This window comes from Apis laboriosa, unplaced genomic scaffold, assembly GCF_014066325.1.
Source record: "Apis laboriosa isolate Shangri-la unplaced genomic scaffold, ASM1406632v1 scaffold30_cov140, whole genome shotgun sequence".
In the NCBI taxonomy this organism is placed as follows: domain Eukaryota; kingdom Metazoa; phylum Arthropoda; class Insecta; order Hymenoptera; family Apidae; genus Apis; species Apis laboriosa.
Genome location: NW_025222776.1, coordinates 393,507 through 414,853, shown reverse-complemented (window position 1 = coordinate 414,853; position 21,347 = coordinate 393,507). Strand labels below are relative to the sequence as shown.

The 21,347-nt window shown below is 17.5% G+C and overlaps 4 protein-coding genes across 4 annotated transcripts; 2 read left to right on the top strand and 2 right to left on the bottom strand.

The window, feature by feature from the left end:
• Positions 1 to 5: 5 nt before the first annotated feature.
• Positions 6 to 13,119, top strand: LOC122714527 (glycerol-3-phosphate dehydrogenase [NAD(+)], cytoplasmic-like). Its single transcript, XM_043935940.1, has 8 exons — positions 6 to 484; positions 825 to 1,005; positions 10,511 to 10,651; positions 10,739 to 10,880; positions 11,672 to 11,784; positions 11,872 to 12,102; positions 12,274 to 12,473; positions 12,832 to 13,119. The coding sequence occupies exons 1-8, from the start codon at positions 435 to 437 to the stop codon at positions 12,857 to 12,859; spliced, it is 1,086 nt and encodes a 361-aa protein (XP_043791875.1). The 5' UTR covers positions 6 to 434; the 3' UTR covers positions 12,860 to 13,119.
• Positions 2,509 to 7,842, bottom strand: LOC122714528 (peroxiredoxin-6-like). The gene is made up of 5 exons (XM_043935941.1): positions 7,680 to 7,842; positions 4,556 to 4,712; positions 3,718 to 3,935; positions 2,995 to 3,070; positions 2,509 to 2,751 (listed from the first exon to the last, which is right to left on the bottom strand). The coding sequence occupies exons 1-5, from the start codon at positions 7,760 to 7,762 to the stop codon at positions 2,623 to 2,625; spliced, it is 663 nt and encodes a 220-aa protein (XP_043791876.1). The 5' UTR covers positions 7,763 to 7,842; the 3' UTR covers positions 2,509 to 2,622.
• A 675-nt stretch (positions 13,120 to 13,794) lies between the features above and the next one.
• Positions 13,795 to 17,064, bottom strand: LOC122714495 (complex III assembly factor LYRM7-like). The gene is made up of 5 exons (XM_043935865.1): positions 16,903 to 17,064; positions 16,062 to 16,134; positions 15,909 to 15,979; positions 14,034 to 14,115; positions 13,795 to 13,964 (listed from the first exon to the last, which is right to left on the bottom strand). Exons 1-5 carry the CDS (start codon positions 16,924 to 16,926, stop codon positions 13,846 to 13,848), a joined length of 369 nt encoding a protein of 122 aa, XP_043791800.1. The 5' UTR covers positions 16,927 to 17,064; the 3' UTR covers positions 13,795 to 13,845.
• A 763-nt stretch (positions 17,065 to 17,827) lies between these two features.
• Positions 17,828 to 20,792, top strand: LOC122714482 (zinc finger protein 184-like). The gene is made up of 6 exons (XM_043935843.1): positions 17,828 to 18,229; positions 18,324 to 18,673; positions 18,732 to 19,071; positions 19,197 to 19,364; positions 19,821 to 19,988; positions 20,123 to 20,792. Exons 1-6 carry the CDS (start codon positions 18,070 to 18,072, stop codon positions 20,716 to 20,718), a joined length of 1,782 nt encoding a protein of 593 aa, XP_043791778.1. The 5' UTR covers positions 17,828 to 18,069; the 3' UTR covers positions 20,719 to 20,792.
• The last annotated feature ends 555 nt before the right edge of the window (positions 20,793 to 21,347 follow it).

The following is a 21,347-nucleotide window of genomic DNA, read 5'->3' as shown; positions in this document are numbered from 1 at the left end:
CTGTTTTTATTTTAATATTTAATATTATGTTATATTAATATTTCTTAATATTATGTTCAGTAAGCTGTATTGAAAATTTTTACTTCTTTTCAAATTTAAAATTTAAGATTATGTTGTAATATAGTTAAAATCTTCAAGATATCATCCTAAGTATTATTATTAAGCAATTGCTAATTTTAACATTCATTCTGGCTACGGTTTGCTGTTACGTTTATATTGGCCTTGATCCAGAACAATGAATGCCAACCGTTAAAAAATAATTTGCGATCGTTACTAAGGTCAATGAAGGCTGAAGTTAGTTTGTAAGTTAATCGGTCAGTCAGTCAGTCGTACATCAGCGTTTGAAAATAATCTAATTTGTGGTACTTTGTGTAGCATTCTTATACCCTCGTGAACTTATAAATTTTGTATCATTTATACATTAAGATACCAAAATGGCTACAGATGCAAAGAAGAGGGTGTGCATTGTAGGAAGTGGTAACTGGTATGTGATGCGAATTTCTTTCTTTCTTTTATTTCTTATATTTATAAAATGAATCAAAATTATGTGCCAATTTTATCAAAATCATAATATCATCTTAAAAAATCGTATTATATTATATTTTTAATCAATTATATATGTTATTTTTATATTTATATTTTATTTTTAATTTTTACAATTTTTTTATTTTTTTATCAATTTATTTTGTACATACAATTGCATTTATATACAATTTCAAAATTATCTTTCAACGTGTTATTAATTATATATATTTATATAAAACTGACAAATTAAAATAAAATAATTATACCAGTAATCGTTTATTTTAATTTTTATACTTTAGGGGCTCAGCTATTGCAAAAATTATTGGTGCCAATGTAGTAAAATTTAATAATAAATTTGAAACACGCGTAACAATGTACGTTTACGAAGAAATAGTGAATAGCCAAAAGTTGAGTGATATTATCAATCAATTACATGAAAATGTGAAATATCTTCCTGGACACAGACTTCCAGAAAATATTGTAAGTTTTGTTTTGTTTAACATTTAAAATCGCATGTCTTTTTTTTAAGTGTATCATTTTAATTTTCAAGATTATGGGAAGTCTACGAATTAAACATTTTTATTTTTAATTTTGTAAATATTACGTTCAAATTTGAAAATTTTTATTGAAAATACAAGTGCACTTATAAATGTTTAATAAAACGATATTTATTCTATTTTAGACTTGAAAAATTGAAATTTATAATTTATATATATATTATAATTTATTATTAATAAATGATATTTGCATTTTTCTTTTCATTAAATTTGAGAACAAAAAATATATTTATATGTATAATGATGTTTCATTAATAAAAATGATAAAAATGAAAGATTATATTTGTTAATATTAATATTTTATAATAGTAGCAATATTATAAAGATAAACTTTATAAATCGATAATAAAAAAATATATTCCTTATAGTATTTCTCTAATATACTTAGAATTTGTATTTTTTTAATTTGTAAGTGATATTAATATAATAATTACAATTATTTCGCTGAGCATAGTAATTATAAGTCATTTTTTTTATTTTATTATATATTTTAATTATATATAAATTATAATATCATAATATATATTAAATATTTATATATGATTAAATATTTTTGTATTAAAAAAATTAAAATTAAAAAAAAGAAAGATGCATTTGTTTTTGATTTGCCTTTACAAACTAATATAATGTCCATAATTTTTATTTTTGTTTATTTATAATTTGATAGGATGATTAATAAAATTTCATTATAATTTAATTGAGAATTGATATTTTTATAATTTATATCTAAGATGAGATTTGCAATTTTTATTATTTTTCGAAGATCAGACCTAAGTCATTGAATTGATTTAACCCTGCAATAGCACAATATTTTTTTTCTAAAAAATAGGACAATTACTTAATATTTTTTCAGTTGGGATATATTTCGCATATTTATAATACAAAAAGTTTTGAAAAAGTTCATTAATATATTTAAAAATATCTATTTTATAAATTATATAAATTATATTTGTAATAATTTTGCGATACAATAATGAAAATGAGTATTCCATTGAAATAATGGAAAATTTTGATGTGCCACTGCAGGATTAATTTTTTTTCGCTTTAATAAAATTTATTATATTTCATGAAGAATTCAATTAGAATTTTGTTTTAGAAAATGATTAGAAAAAATAATGTATATAATAATTCATATGTATGTATATTATTAATATATCCATTTTTTTAATATTAATATAAGAAATATTTATTATGTATTTATTATTTATTTATACATAATGAATATTAAAATAAATAATAATATTAAAATAAAATTAATATATATGATCTATCATCATACATATATAACAATGAAAAATTTAATTTTATGTATAATAATATTTTTCTTACTATAGAAATCAAATATATTAGTGAAAATAATAGAAAAGAAAGTTTATTATATATTGTATTAAATAACTACTACAATGAGAAGCATGATAATTTTTAATAGTAGTAAATGAAAGATAAAATTTTATATAAATATAAAATTTTATGATAAATATAAAATATAAAATAATATATCATATATTTAATAATATTAAAACTTCATTTATGAATATGTTTAATAATTTGTGGTTGTGCGGACATAAACTTTGCCAGAAGGCATTGACACTTTGTCCACTCCTTTGGGGAAAAGTTTAGGAAGTTCTTCGTCTTTTACAGTTGGAAGAATCATAACTTTTTCACCTGGCTATAAATAAAGAATAAAACACAATTTTAATTTTCATAAAATTATAATAAAATAAATATTAAATATAAGTATAAATATAAATATAATATTAAATATAAATATAAATTTAATATTAAATATAAGTACATAAATATAAATATATAATAATATAATAAATATTGAATATTATTATCTATTAAAATATTGTTTAAATATTTAGAAATAGAAACAACAACTTTGAAAAAAGGAAATAATTTTTCTTACCACCCAGTTAGCAGGAGTTGCTATTTCCGGTCTTTTATCGACAAGTTGCAAGGAATCTATAACTCGCAAGATTTCGCTAGAAATCATAAATATATTATTAATTATATATTTATACTTATATACTTATACTTATAATATAATATGATCTTTATTTTTATATCAAAGATACAAATATATAATTTGATGACTTATGAAAATTTATATACAAAATATTATTATGGATGTCTTTACACATTATGAAATATGAAAGATTCAAACAAAAAGAAGACGAATATTTAGAAAAATATTAACATTTCATTTTAGGAAAATTTTAATTTTGAGTTTAATATTTTTTCGAATGTTTCTATTTCTTTACATCATTATAAATTAAAATTTCTTTTGAATTTTATATCTATAAGAAATTGAGGTATATATAAAAAATTTTATTTTAATTAAAATAATTTTTAATTATTATAATATTATAATATTTTTATAATATTATAATATTTATAATTATTATAATAAATTTTCTTTTTTTGACAAATATTAAAATTTAATTTTTTATATAATAAAATAATTCTCGAGATCGATATTTATCAATACTTGCTTCAAAATTTGATTTCAATATTGTTTTATCATTAGAATTTGAAATTAAGAATAAAAGAACAACAAAAATTTCATATTTTTATTCAAAAAAATAATGTATTTCTGGTATAAGAATAATAATATAATAAAAAAACTTACTCTACATTGCGTCCAGTGGATGTTGGATAATGCATTGATAAACGTAACCGATGATCGGGACTTATAATATATAAAGCACGAACAGTTAATGCTTGTTCTGGATCATCTTTGCTAATTTCATCGATCATATCTAATTTCACTGCCAAAGTGCGATCATGATCAGCAATTATCGGATAAGGAAATGTTCCAGGTATATCTTGACAATAAGATTTGATATCCTATAATAAAAATAATATATTTGTAATTTGCAAATATTATAATATTGCACATACATATTTAAAAATTCATTTATATTGTGAATATATATACTTAAATACTTAAATGAATAAATTTATCTTAAACGAATAAATTTGTGAATAATAAATAAATAATATATTATAATAATATAAATGATATAATAATATCTTCGAAACAGAAGCTCACATATGTTTAAAAAAAAATTTATTTTATCTTTAAATAAAAGATATATAATATCTTTAGATAATAAGATATATTATGATAAGTATAATTTCTTTTATATAGAAAAATTTCGAAATGATCGAAAGCTTCGATATTTAACGAAATGATCACAAATATAAACAGTTCATTGTTAGCTATAGATAAACTCCATACATTCAAGAAATGTATGATCAAATTTCTAAAAAAATATAGAAAAATGCTATGCTCATCATAAAATATTTTTTTTGAAATAAATTTTCATTATTTGATTAATGCAATTTTTTGAACAAAATTAACATGTGTTTATTAAAAAGAGATATTTATTTTTAAAAAAACACAGTATCTTTATTTATATTTATATTATTGTCTCATTAAATATTGTAAAATTTTTGTAACTTACATTAACCCAATCAACGTGATCTTGTAGTTTGTCGACAGAATGAGCCAAAAGTTTTGTGTTTCGACGTTTAAAATGAGGTTGATGCACTGCCAAACGTCCTAATTCAGTGGTGCAAACAGGTGTAAAATCGGCAGGATGGGAAAATAAAACAACCCATCTATAATTAACAAGTCCAAAAAAAATAATAAAAGTGCTTATATAAATTTGCATTAATACAGTTTATAAATACATCATAATTTTATAAATATAATATAAATACAATTGATTGATATTAAAACTATATAATACATTTCATAGTATATTTTATGAAAAATTATATATTAGTAAAAAAATCAACTTGATATCTTCAATGATAATCTAATTATTTAAGAAGAGAATAGAGCCAAATGTTTTTATGATCAAACTTATATCTCAACTTAATAACTGATCATTTTTCTTATCTCTATTATATTTATATCTATTACTTTTCTCATTATTCTATTATTGTGTATAATATTATGCACTGTGTATATGCATATTTCTATTTATTATAGTAACTTATTATGGTAAATTACTTATTTTGTTTTTATTATATTTATTATATCTATTATTTTTTTTATTATTCTATTGCTATTATATTATATTATATATTATTACTATTCTTGTCTATTAATTATCTAATTACATTTTAATTAAAACTAGAAGATGTACTATCTGTATATATATATAAAAAATACATAGTGACTTAAAATTATTTATCTAATATTTTAACACCAAAAATATTATTTCTTTTTCTCTGATTTCGTAAGTTTAATCAATAATCAATCTTAAATAATGTTAGATTATTTGTATCCAGTTTATGATACAATTAAACTAAGCAGTAAAAAAATAATACATAATATATTGTTAGCATATTTTCAATTCATAATTAATAATATTTCAATTATGTAGCAATCATTATGAATCAATAATGAATCATCAAAATATGAAAAATAAAATTTGTCTATTATTTTATTTCATAAATATAGGAGCAAGAATTATTTTAATAAAATATGACTTACAAAAAATTGTTAAAATATGTATATATTATTAAAATGGATAATAAAAATTAATAAAATAAAATCATTAATTAAAAATTAAATATATTTGTTATTTTACTGACACTTTTAACCTATATTTTGTGATTATTAAAATATTATAAAAATATATTTATTAAAATTAATAAAAAATAAAAAATTATTCATAACAATCTTTCAATACACACGAAAAATAAATGTATTATGTAAATCTACACAACTAATAATAATAATAAATATAGATGAAAATAACTTTATATTAATGCAAAAATATAAGTGATACAATTGAAAAATAAAATAAATGAAAAATAATTGAAAAATAATTAAAACAATAAACAACATGCAATTTATACTAATTTCCAATGTAAAATTTTTAATATTTTAAAATTAAATATTACATATTTTATAAATATGTAATACTTTTTAAATTTTTTAACAAAATAAAAATCCAAAAAATAAAAAATTTCATTTTTATAGAAAAAAGCTATTATTAAGTTAAGATAAAATAAATAAAAAATACATAATTAATAAACAAATGATCTTAAAATTTTTTTTATAAAATTAGTATATTGCATCATGTAAATATCGGTATTATACAAGATTTGCTCAAATTTGTGAACTATATTGTATTCATCAAAATCAATTATGTAATTACACAATATATGAAGATTATTTATATATTATATTATATTATAGGTATAATTTATAAATAAATTAAAATAAAAATAAATAAGTATATTGTATTGTATATAATAAAATTTAATTAATTAAGCACAATTAGATATTAATAAAAAAGTTATTATTAATATAATAATTAATTTAATTAATAATATAAAATCAATAATAAAATAAAACATTATTGATAAAATATGTATAATAATATCACATTATCTATTTAATGAAATAAGAGAATAACATAGGTGAAATGATATTATACTATAATTAGAGCATCTATTATTAGAGAAATTATCTTTACTTTTTGTAATCTTGGTTCTGGTGATCTAAGAGTAAGAAATCAGAAATTCAGAAATTTCAAATATTCAAATTTTCTAAATCAGAATCAAATACAAATATTTGAAATCTATGTTTATATTATAATATGTTTATGATTTAAATAAATTTTCCTATGATATTTCGAAAATAAAAATAATAAAATAATTAAAGTGATAGATTCATTATTTTATTTCAAATAAGGTGTTTAATTCTATAAACAAAATTATTTTTCGTAATAAACAACAAAAAACATTAATCACATTATTGATTGCAAAGAAATCTTTTTAATATCGATTTTTTTAACTTCTATCGAATTCTAAGCCCAAAAGCTGTCTGTGTCGAAATCTAAGTCCGAAGCTAAAAAATTAAAGATCCACCTTCTAGGAGGATTTCTATCAGATTTTTCTAAAATTTAAAATTATATTAAAATCAATTGAACGATTACATTAAATATTTCTCAATATTAAAACAATTTTAAAAGCAATTCATAACATAAAAAAGAATTTTATGAAATTAAAATTATATGAAAAATTTAATTACAGAGAATAATCCTACTTAGAGTCATTGAAAATTAATCTGAAAATTATGAAGATAATTTCGAATAAAAATAAAATAAAATGAAATGAAATAAGATCATTTATATATGATTGAAAAATATGTTCATACAATTGACTATCAAATTATTTAAGAATATATTATATATATTATATTATATATATACAAAAAGAAAAAAAGAATTATTCTTCTTTAACACATTATTTATTTGACATATCGTAACGTGCCGATGATGACTTTTTATGATTTTGTAAAATACATTTGATGCCAGTGAATACATAAGAAAAATAAAAACAAAATTTTTAAAAATCTTATGAAATAATTATAATAATTTAGATACACATACATAATTGTATGTTTTTTTATTTGATATGTAACGTGAGTATTACATACGACTTAAAAATAATAATAACAACAATCTACGCAATTTCTAATACTTATCATATAAAATTATTCATAGTATTTTAAATTAATACTAGACAGAAGTAAAGGAAAAAATAAACAAATATAATTAAACTTACGAATCTGCTTGCCAATCATAAAAGTTAATTTGTCCTTGAGTAGTATCTGCTTCAAAATTCGGCACAATAGAATTAATTCTCATGATTGTTTTTTTGAAATTTAATCAAGCGTATCACACTTGAAACAATAATTCGCAGGAATTTAATACGCCACTCCTAAATGTTATTGCAATATATACAATGTAGAAATTGCGCACTAGCATTACTATTTAAGCGTTTCCCCTCTACTTTCCATAGGCGTAACTGATATCACATTACTTATGTATGTACATATGTCTACTTATGTGTTTTGAATGGTAAACATATTATCTTTTTATAAGTATGTGTTGATTTTAGGTAATGATAATATGTAGGAGGAAACTAAAAGAATTTTATTTATGACAAATTTTACTATATGCAAAAAAAAATTTTTTTTGACATTCTGTCTAACAATTAGTATTTTTATAATTTAATATGTGATTGCAATTTGCAGAAATTATTAATATTTAGAATTGTGATTATACATATTTATGTAATAATGTATATATTTTATAAACAAATTTTATTTTGTTTTCAACTTGCCTGTTAATTATATTCATTTGCACTTATATACTGATCGTAAAAGTATTAGTATGCAATTTAATAGCAAATTAAATTTTGAATAAAAATATTTTAAGAAATATATTAATAAATGTTTATCTTAAAAGTTTTTAAAAAATTTTATTAAATATTTTTTTTTTTTTCTTTTAGAGAAAATAAATATTAGATAGATATACAATACAAAATACATAGACAGATATACATAACAAATCTTTTTTTTAAGAAATTAAAGGAATTTCTAAAAAAAATAAATGATAAATGTATAATAGAAATTTATAATTTATTTACATGTAATGTAATAAAGAATATATATTTTATTATAAATTTATATATTATCTATTATAATATATGTATATATATATATATATATATATATATATATATATATATAGACTATTATCAAATTTAAATTTATATCAGAATCTTTTTTTTCATTCAACAAACTTATATAAGTATAATACTATCTTGATTCAAGTACTTATTTCCTTTGCACAAACTGATATTAAACCTATTGCCATTGAGAAATATTTGTATATTAAATAAATAAGATTAAATAATAGAAACCAATTCAATAGATTTGAATGTTACAATAAATAACATTTATCAAGTATAATAATATTTATTAATATTTGTCAAGTATACACATTATTTTTTCACAAAAATTTTTTAAAAAAATATTTACAAATGTTTATTAGAACTTTGTTATTTAGCGTTATTAGTACTTATTAAATATCAAACAAACTTATATTTTAAAAATATTTAAAACATAAGAAATGGCAAAATTTTAAATAAAGCATAAAACATTAAGTTAAAAAATCATAAATTATTATTCAATTACATGTTTTTTCATATTTTTATCAAAAATAAATTATTTTTAAAAACATTTATTTACTTATTGATTATCTTTTAATAAAAATTTTTCGTTTTAAATAGTATTATTTTGCTAAATAATCATTGTAATTTTTATTTTTTCAACATAATATATTCTAAAAGTAAAACAAATATGATAAAATTTTTAAAATTTATTATCATATATGAAGAAATTTATAAAACATTTAATAATTAAAAGTGTGACAATTATTTTCAATCATTTTTACATATTGTTATATAAACTATATATTTACATAAAATTATTAAATATATAAATTATATTATATATATTATATTATATTATATAATGTTATTATTATAAATAATATTATAATTTTATAATTGAAAATATTATGATCGTAAAATAATAGTTTTTTATGAAATTTATCATTTGGTTCGATCTTTTCTGTTCGATGAAATATTTCAATATTTCAAATTCAATATTTTAAAAATTATTTATCCTTTTATTATGAAGAAATAAATGAAATATTTAATAATTTCAATTAAAAAATATAAAATAAATAAAAATCATTTTTATTAAAAAATTATGATTATTTGTGAAATTAAAATTAATAATTAATTTAATTGAAAGAATTAAAATAAATAAAAATCTCTTCCGGTCTTAAAATATACAAATCTTTTTTTATATTATATTTATATATTTTTAAAATTTTTTTATATTATAATATATAATAAAATATATAATATATAAATATATAATATATAAAATAAAGATATGATTAAAATCTTCTATAATCATTTATATGATGAACTCATTCAATGATCATTTATTTATTTAGATATATATATATGTTTTGTGATATATTGTGCAATATATAAATTTTTATCATTGTTTTTGTAACCTCGTAATATATATAATATGAAATATATATATAATATGAAATATATATAATCTTATTTTCTTATTCTTCTATCTTATTATATTTAATCTAATTTTAAATAAAAATTTGATTTTTCTCAAACAAGAAATGATAATTTATATTAATTTTCATAATCTTAATTTTTATTATCTTAATTTTCATAATTCAAAATGTATAATATATATGTATATACAAATTTTTATTATTAATTTGATAAATGTATATTAAAATAAAATATTATATTGTATCCCTATATAAGACAATTAGAAGACATCATTAACAAAAGAAAATTAATACATCTATATATTTAAAAGATAAAATAATATACATATATGCATGTATTACTTTCCATTAATTATAAATTTTTCTAATTTTAGCTAAATAATTATCTATTGTATTTAAATATTATATATTCTAATGAATTATTGAGTTGTTTAATAAACAATACAAAATATTTAATAGATAAAGCATATTAATTTTTTAATTTTTTACAATGTCTAGGTTGCTATTCCAGACGTTATTGAAGCTGCAAAAGATGCAGATATTCTTATTTTTGTATTACCTCATCAATTCATAAGAACATTGTGTGCAACTTTACTCGATAAAATTAAACCTACTGCAGTCGGAGTATCACTAATTAAGGTATCTATTTTCAATAAATTTTTTTTTAATGATAATTTCTTATACATAATAATACTATTATAATAATAATTTTCAAATTTTATCAAGGGTTTTGATCGAGGGGATGGAGTAAATATCGAACTTATCTCTAAAGTCATTGAAAAAAATTTAAGAATTCAATGCTATGTTTTAATGGGTGCTAATTTAGCTAATGAAGTTGCTGAAGAGAAGTTTTGCGAGACAACTATTGGTAATTAGTGAAAAGAATAAAATATTGATCTGTTTTTTAAATATATGTTATTATTAATTTTAATGTGTTATTATTAATTTTAAAATATTATTAAAATTAACATTTAGCTAAAAAGATATAAGTAAAAAATTTTTTAATTTTTAATAATGAATTTAAATTAAAAAATAAATCAGTAAGAATGAAAATAACAATTACATATAGTAATTTTTTAAGATTATGTTGTTATAATATATAATTATATTAATATATATAATTAAATAATATTTATATAATTATATAATATATATATAATATTATATACAATTATATATAATATATAATTCTGCAAAATTGTTGATATTTTAAAGCATATAGTTAATTTTTATAATATCAATTGATTAATCGATCAATTAATCGAAATAATTAAAAAATAAATATTAAATTTTTTAATATTTTATTAATTTTTCGCTCATTTCTTTCATTTCAAATGAAAAGATATAAAATTATATAATTTAATGAAATAATTATTTTATATATAATGTTATTTATATTTTTTCAATTAATTTATAATTTTTTATATTATTTATATTTCTAATTTTATTAATTATCTTAATTATAAAAACTAATAAAAAAATAATAGAAATAATAGATTTTTCTTTTATTATTTCATAATTAGAATGAGATAATAATAGAATATAATAAATTCATAGAAAATTAAATATTAATAGGATATTTCATAATTAAAAAATTTTTAATAACTTTTTAATTAGTTATATTATATATATTTAATTATACTATATTTTTATTTTTAGGCTGTAGAGACAAACGTTTGGCTCCACTTTTAAAGGATCTTATTCAAACCTCCAATTTCAGAGTTTCAATTGTTGAAGATTGTGAAGCAGTTGAAGTATGTGGTGCTTTGAAAGTATGTAATTAATTATATAAACTTAATTTTAAATAAAATGAATTTACTTAATAAATTTATTTTTAATAATTATAATTTATATTTTAGAATATTGTGGCATGTGCTGCTGGTTTTGTAGATGGTATAGGATTAGGAGATAATACAAAAGCAGCTATTATTAGACTTGGATTAATAGAAATGGTTAGATTTGTAGATACATTTTATACTGGTTCAAAACTTGCAACATTTTTTGAAAGTTGTGGTGTGGCAGATTTGATAACTACATGCTATGGTGGAAGAAATCGTAGAGTTTGCGAACAATATGTTAAAACTGGCAAAGTATAAATCACATTTCTTCTTATATTTTTTATTCCAATATATTTCTTGTATATTTCTCCAATATATTTTTTAATAAGTATATAAAAAAAATAATAAAAATATAAAAGCATATAAAAAAAATATATAAAAAAGTATAATATACATATATTTATATCATATTTTTTCTACTAGACCATTAGACAACTTGAAGAAGAACTTTTAGCTGGTCAAAAATTGCAAGGACCAGCTACAGCTGATGAAGTTCACGGAATGTTAAAAGCTCGTAATTTAACAGACAAATTTCCATTGTTTACTACAATACATCGCATCTGCACTGAACAAATACGACCAGCAGATTTAATTAATGAAATACGTGCTCATCCAGAACTACCGTTAGTATTAAAATTAATTTATTTATAATGATCTTTAAATTCGTTAAATTTTCTAAATTAATTTTACAAAATAAATCCCTATTAGGTTTGCACCAAAAACATTGTATTTGTATTAAAAACTATTCTTTTTTACTTTTTTTATTGAGAACTGTTAAAATTGTTCTTTAAATAAAAACCCATTTATATCGGGACATAACAGATAATATACTAATACTATACATAATAATAATTTACTAACATATCCTATCAACATACAAGGACAATTCCAAAAGTAAGTAATATTTCCAAATAAATTTTTTTAATTCAAATATATATTAATTTATAAATATTTATAAAAATATTATTTATGTTTTTTTAGAACAATTGGAGATGTGCAGAATGAATAATTGAATTAATTAATTAATGTATAAATATTATTTTCTGTTAACATCAGTATCACAAATCATTTAGAAATCATTAAAAACAAAAGATCAATACTAGAAGAAATATATAATATAATATATAATATTGCAGATATTTTGCAATAATTAGTTTTTACATTATTTATAATTGGTTTCAATTACAATATTGTTTCCTCTTTAAGATAAATATACAATTGTATTGTAAGATATATAAGAAAATAATAAATATAATTCTTCTAAAATAATTTGTAATTTGCAATAAATCATCAATACTATAATATTTCAAGTAGTTATTTAATGTTAAAAAAAAACTTAAAAATATGAAAAATAATTGAAAGCTCAAAAGAATGATACAAATGATTTCTAAAATAAATAAATACTATTTATTTAAAAGATTTTATTATTTTCTAAATCTTTAATATATCAATAAGTTTTAATATTATAAATAATATATATATCTGTATATTAGTTCATTTACTATATTTTGATTCAATATAATTTATTTTAGGTTTTTATATAATTATATAATTGTAATACAATATAGTAATACAATTCGTATCTTTTTCTTTTTTGAAATATCAAGAATAATTCACAACTGAACACATATTTTCTTGTTTTGTGAAGATGCACTGAAAATGCGACTTTTTCTGCATTCTTTATTAAAATCTTGGTAATAAAATAGCTTTTGAAATGCTATACTGTCACATTTGGCATAATATGATTATTGTTATTCATAATAATATTTTTCTATTTAAATTCAACTTGATCCATAATTTTTTTAAGTTAATAATTTTGTCATTTATATCACTTTTCCTTTGAGGCTTTCAATATTTAAATATTATTATAAAGAATTTTAATAAAGAATTAATTACATATATAAATATTTATATATTTCCATAAAATAATAACAGATTTAATTATTTAACTTATTGCATAATTTAAATATATTTTATATTTATAATTATACATAATTATTTTGTTTTATTTTTCGAAGTAGAAGTATCTAAATTATCCTTATTATTTGTATTACATGGCTCATCTTTGTAGGGCACATTATCTACTAATGTTATATCAGGTGTAATGCGTAATTCTAAAATATTGTAAAATAAAATCAGTAATGAAAAAAAATTTATAATTATAATAATTTTAACAGTATTACCAAAATGTCCAGGTTTTGTTTCAACTGCTTGGACTATTGTCGTTCGTACTTCATGTTCTACTTCTTCCGCAAATTTGTTTAGCTAAAACAATACTAAATTCAGTAATTTTTTCAAACATATAATTTAATATATAATTTAATAAATTTTTATCCCAATATCCAGAAAAATTAATTCCATTTTATTCATATCCGAAAAAAAAAGAAAAAAAATAAGATATATTAAAGTCTAATGTTTGAAATAACTTGTGCTTTATTTGTATTTTATGTATTTATATATATGATTATCTCTCTCTTTTTCTCTATAATATTATCAAGACAAAAATATAATTATACAGATTTATTACAAATTTTGAAAAAACGGAATCAAATTTTTCTATTTCCTGTTAAACCGTTGATATACTTATCAATTTCCATAATTTCTTCTTACCCCTGTTGTACTTATATTTAAAAAAATTCATTAGTTAAAGTATTATAATAATCATATTCGAAATATAACAGAAAAGAATAAAACACGTTTTTATATATCATATAATATAGACTAATAAATCATCTAATAAAATGTTTAATTAAATATATATAGTTTTTTTTCATTCCTGAATTATCTTTATTTAGAAAATATAATCCACGATCGAATATTAATATTGTTTGTTACTTTATATGATATATATTATTACCTTTGAAAATTATTTATAATCTATTTTTAGAATATGCACATATGTCCATAAATTAAGAATGTTTATTATTCGCGATATTTCGTATCTTCATGGGATATCCGTGATTTCATATATTTGCAAGATGAGCTTAAAATTTATTTTATATGTTTTTTATAAATATTGAAGATTTTTCATTTATAATTAGTTATTATATATTTCATTATAATAAATAAAATTATTTAATATATATTTTGTTTATCAAATAAATTAATTTAATCTCTCTATGTAATAATTTATTTACAATTTTAATTTATTTATTTAATAATTTATTAATTTTTTTTTAGTATTATCGTATTAAAAGTATTAAAAATTTTACAAAAATAATAATGTATTTTAAATATTATAATATATTGAAATATTGACAATTAATAATCCCTATAATAATCAATGTATTAATAATCCTTGCAAAATATATATTATTATATTAAAAAAAATTTTATCATACAAATTACAGTGAAATCTCAATTAACCGATTTCATTGATATAAGACAAGAATAAATAAAAATTCATTGAATATTTAAATCTGAAAAAAAAAATATAATTTAGTAGTAGTATTCCAACATAGAAGAATTCTATTTATTTATATTATACATATAAATTATGAAATAATATATGAAATTTTTTTTATCATTAAGTGAACTTTGAAAAAATAAAATTAATGAAAATTAATGAAATTAATGAAAATAGTGAAAATAACTTAAAACATTAAATGTAATTGGAAGAATGATTTATATATATTATTAAATCCATTTATTCAAATAAAAATTTTGATTATTTGAATAAAAAATTAAAAATAATTGATATTGTATAACTTGTATTATATGAATTTATCTTTTACATAACTGCTTTTTCCTCTTATTAAATTTATATAAATGAAGATCTATTAATATGATATATATTTGATTTGATAAGAAATGGAATATTTTGCTCGATTCAGAAATTTTGTGTTTCTTCCCTGTTTTGTTAATTGCTGTAAAAATGAAATAAATAATAACTTTCATAATTCTTAATCATTGTGTATGTATTTATTAATATTGTTCTGACTGTTTTTCAAAAATTGAATTGTATAGTATATTTTTTCATTGAACAATGAAAATAGATTCTGATTAAACCAAAATTCAGTTAATTGAAATTTCACTGTATTTTAGAATAAAAATTTTACCTCTTCAATAGCAGCTGTATTTGTGACATTTTTATATTTTTTGTACTCCTCGTTTATCTTGTTCCTTAATACTAAGTCAAATTTATAGACTTATCAAAATATTATAATTTCAATAATTTTTTCAAATATATTTAATAATCATATTTAACTTACCTTGTAATGCATGTTCATCACTTTGAAAAGTTTTCATTCGAGTACGATGCAATTTTTTAAATGTTTGTAATACCTAAAAAATACAAATAATATTATAAACATAATATAATATAAATAAGATTAAAATATTATGTAATATACATATATATATATATATATATATATATGTATATATGTATATATGTATATGTATATATGTATATATATATATATATATATATATGCATGTTATATGCAATACATATAAAATATTATAAACAGATTTTTCTAATCTATTTGAGATAGATATAGATATATTCATTTTTTTTTTTAAATAAATCTAGAGAATTAAAAATTTGGAATGGAAAAAATTTAGGAACAATTTAAATTAAATAAAAATAATTATAAATAATTAAATATTAAAAATATTTAATTTCTAATATTATGATTAGAAATTACGTATTATTTATTTTTAAAACAATATATTTTGTTATTAAACAGTTATTATTGTATTATATTTTAATAAAAAAATATATTAACACATTAAATCAATATTTATTGCAACAAAAATATATTTATCTTAAAGTTTTTATAAATATATATATTTATATTTATAAGAATAAAAATTCGATGTTAACTATCTTAAAATATTTTAATTTTAATTTAACGTAATCTTAATTTTTTTTAAATCATTTAATATCATTTGAATTATTTATAAAATTTTTCATGCAAAATCTTAATTATAATAATAAAGTAATTAGTAATTATTCATTTATGTTTTTTATTCATTAAAAATTATTCAAGATCAAATCATAACCTTCTAAATAATAACAAAATATTATAAACATAATGTAAGCATTACCTTTTGTCGTAAATTATCTCTCATTTTTTCAATAACTTTTAAAAAATATAAAATGAATTTTTTTTTAAAATATTAAATAGGATTTAAAAATGTTTATACTTAAAAAACATCAAACAGATTTCACTTTTAAAAGTTAGTTCTCTTTTAAAAGAGAGGTTAAGTATTTACATTTCCAAAGTAACATTAATATTTGTATTATTATATATAATATAAATTGTTTCTTATTAACATTAACATTAAACCTAAATAAAATTTATTCCAAAATAATAAATTATATTAATTATTATTTTTTACAAACTATATTATTATAAAATAATTTTTTTTATTTTATATGCATTAAAATGAATTTATTATTATAATATTTTTTATTATTTATTTAATCTAATATTTTTATGTAATAAAATATTAAATTCCAAAAAAGTAAATCGAAGATATGTATTTGAAAATGAAATTATTAAATTTTTTTTAATTCTATCTATAAATATCTATTTATAAAAATTTATTAAAATTGATAATAATATTTTTGATATATATGATATATATGATTATAAATATAATTGTTTTGTTAAATAATATGTTTTGTGATGTAAATATACATATATTATGCTATATAATATGCTATATATGCTATATAATGTATATGCTATATATATTATATATACATATATATATATATAGTATTTATAAATTTTATTATAATAAAGTGAAATTATAAATAATTATAAGTAATATCATTTATATTAAATAAAAAAAAACTTTTAAATTAAATTAGTAAAAAATGATTTATTTTAATATCATTAATTATAGACATATTAATTTATAAATCGTATCTATTAACTTAACCTAATCTTAAAATATAAAAGTATATAGAAATACTTATATGTATATATAAAAATACATTTTTTTATATATTTATTACAATTTTTTAACTATATTATTAAAACGAATAGAATATAAATTTGTACATATATGCACAACATGAATCAAACATCAGTACACATATGTAAGTATCTATGTAGTACAAATTTTTAAAAAGGCGATAGAAAGGAAATAAATTCATATGAAGGAAAATATGTATTTTCTTTTAAAATTAATTTAATTAATGAAACTAAATTTACTCGTAAATAAATAATTTATTTAGTATTATTTCGGGAAATAAAAATACTTATGATGAACAAAGTATGTCCAAGTTGTAGACAAATAATAAATACATCGCGTTCAAGACTTGTAAAAGATAGTTGTGGTCATATTAAATGTCGTATGTGTTTAATATATGAAGAACAAGGTTGCAAAATATGTATCAATGAACATAGTATTGAAAATTATGGTAGAACATTTTTATAGTTGAATATATTTAATAATAATAATTATTGTAATTTTTACTTCATTAATTTATTTTTTTATTATATATTGTTTTGCAGAAAAAAAAATATTAAATAACGTTTCTACTTCTGATAAAAGTAATATATGTAATGAAATATTACCTTTGGAATTAGTTATTAATAAAGATTCCAAACTTAAAGCAAATAATTTTGAACCAATTTCTACTGATTATATAAATAATTATGAATTATATCGAGAAAATATAATTAACAAAACAAAAGAAATAAATAAATCTTCTACAGATATTAAAAACAATGATACATTAAATAATTTACATATTTCAAGTAGAGAAACTAATAATGCACTTTTAAATGTATATCCACATTTAAGTAATAATGTAGTAGTAAAATCATCATCTAATAATAAAGTAACAGAAATTTGCAATGTGGTAAGTTTTATAATTTATATATGTCTAAGTCATTATTCTATATTAGCATTTTTTTTAGGAAATCAAGACAAAATTTTCCACAAAAGAAAAATTAAAAAATAAATCTATAAAATGTACTGATCGTGATCATATTACTATAATACCAGGAATACCAGAAAAATATAAATGCAATATATGCACTAAAATTTTTCAAAACAAGAAAGGAAAATGTTATCATGATGCTTGTATAACAGGTGTTAAACCTTATCAATGTTCTTTTTGTGACAGAAGTTTCATAAAAAGATCACATTTTGAATATCATGAAAGAATTCACAAAGGATATAGACCATATAAGTGTAATCTTTGTGAGAAAGCATTTCCACAACAGAATAAACTTAATAGACATATGTACTCTCATGGTAGTAACATTTTATAATAATAAGCATAGATTTAATTCATTTATAAAAAACAATATTTACTTAGATTTTTATATAATAATATAATATAATATATTAACTATTAATTTAATTAAACTTAATTTTAGGAGATAAACAATTTATGTGTTCTAAATGTGATAAAAGATATTCCAAACAAGATGATTTGAAAAATCATTTACATGTACATAATGGAACAACTACATATTCTTGTAAAACTTGTGAAAAAACTTTTAGAATGTTAACTAATTTAAAACGTCATCTAAAAACACATAATAGTAAGTAATTATATAAAAAAAAAGTAGTAAACATTTTAATAGAAATTTAATTTTTAATTAATAATAAGAAATTTATTTTTAATTAAAGAAATTTTTAATTAATAGAAATATTTTGAAATTATTTGTTAATATAAATATATATTATTTATAAAAAAAAATAATAAATATTTTAATAGAAATTTAATTTCTAATTAATAATAAGAAATTTATTTTTAATTAAAGAAATTTTTAATTAATAGAAATATTTTGAAATTATTTGTTAATATAAATATATATTATTTGTAAATGTAAATATATCTTGATAATAAAATATCATTAAATTATAAATAAAATATAAAAAATATTCAATAAAAATTTTTAAATTATTTTAAATTTATTGCAAAAGATTTGATAAGATATTGTAAGAACTACTAATATATTTTAAAATTATTATTTTAATATTTTCTTTATTAATAGATGAAAGACCATATGTATGTGATCAATGTAATAAAAGCTTTAAAGATAAATCTTTGGTAATTCGTCATAAAAAAACGCATGGAAAAGATAGGCCATTTTCATGTGCACATTGTAATAGAGTATTTTTATCTAAAAGTGAATTAAGACGTCATTTAACAGTCCATTCAGGTATGTAATGTTATATATATGTATTAATTATATATATGTGTATATATATATATGTATTATATAATGTTATATTATGTATTATATTATTAAATAATGAATTATAAATCTAATATGATACAAACAATTCATTTTAGATGAAAAACCATTTTCTTGTAAATATTGTGAAACTGTATTTAGAAGAAAAGATAATTTACATCGACACATTAGACATCATCATCCAGAGAGTTTATCTTTTAATATTAATAATGAACAAAATGCAAATCCTGAAACAAATACAAAATTAACAAAAGCTAAACAAATAAATTTAAAACAAAAGCAAAAGATAAAAAAGACACAAAAAATGGCTTCTAATCTATTAACAAAAACACCAACTAAGGTATCAGTGGTGTGTATAAGTTCTTGTGACCAAATCAGTTCTAGATTAGATTCAATGGGTAACATTACACCTGTTATAAGAACTACTAATGAAGTCAGTAATGCTGTTTCTGTTATTAATGGACCAATTAATATTAAAAAGCTAGATGATAAGTCTGATATCAAAAAAAAGACATTTACATATACAGAACCAATACCTCTTGCTGAAGCAGTTGTAATAAATAAACGTATTGAAGAAAAGTTATATCCACAAAATATATCAAATCACAATTATTTTCTTAGAAATTGTTTAAATTGTACAGATAAATCATATCCTACCCTCACAAATCAAATATCTCATACAAATTCTATCTAATTTATGATATTCTATAAACAAAACAATATTATATTTAAAAGTTTAATTAAAATTATTTATTTAGAGTAAAATGAGCAAAAAACTTTTATAATATGAAGAACAATAATTTGAAAAAAAAGATATCGATAATTCTTTGAATTTTCTAATAATTTTTCAATTATTTTTTCAATTCTAATTTTAATTATAATTAGAATTTCTAAATATCAATATTGTCTTTCATTAAAAATACAACAAATTTTTACAGGTTTTCACAAAATCATATTTTTATACAAAATATTACATTACTTTCTTGATGTAATAATTAATGTAATTTCCGGTATCATTTAAAAGATTAAAAATAAATTTTTGTATTTTATATCTTGTATCTATGCTTATTTTTTTATTTATTTAACTAATTTTATTATTATTTATATATAAATATTATATTTTACAATAAATGACATAAAAATAATAAATCAAAAATAAATGTGCACACAATATTTATAATGTATATATATATATATATATAAATATATATATTTATAATGTATATATATACATAAGAGAAAATAAATTCTTATTCTTTTATTCATTTTTAATTTCAAAATTATAATGAAATCTGCACAATTATTTTTTATTAGTAGATTAAA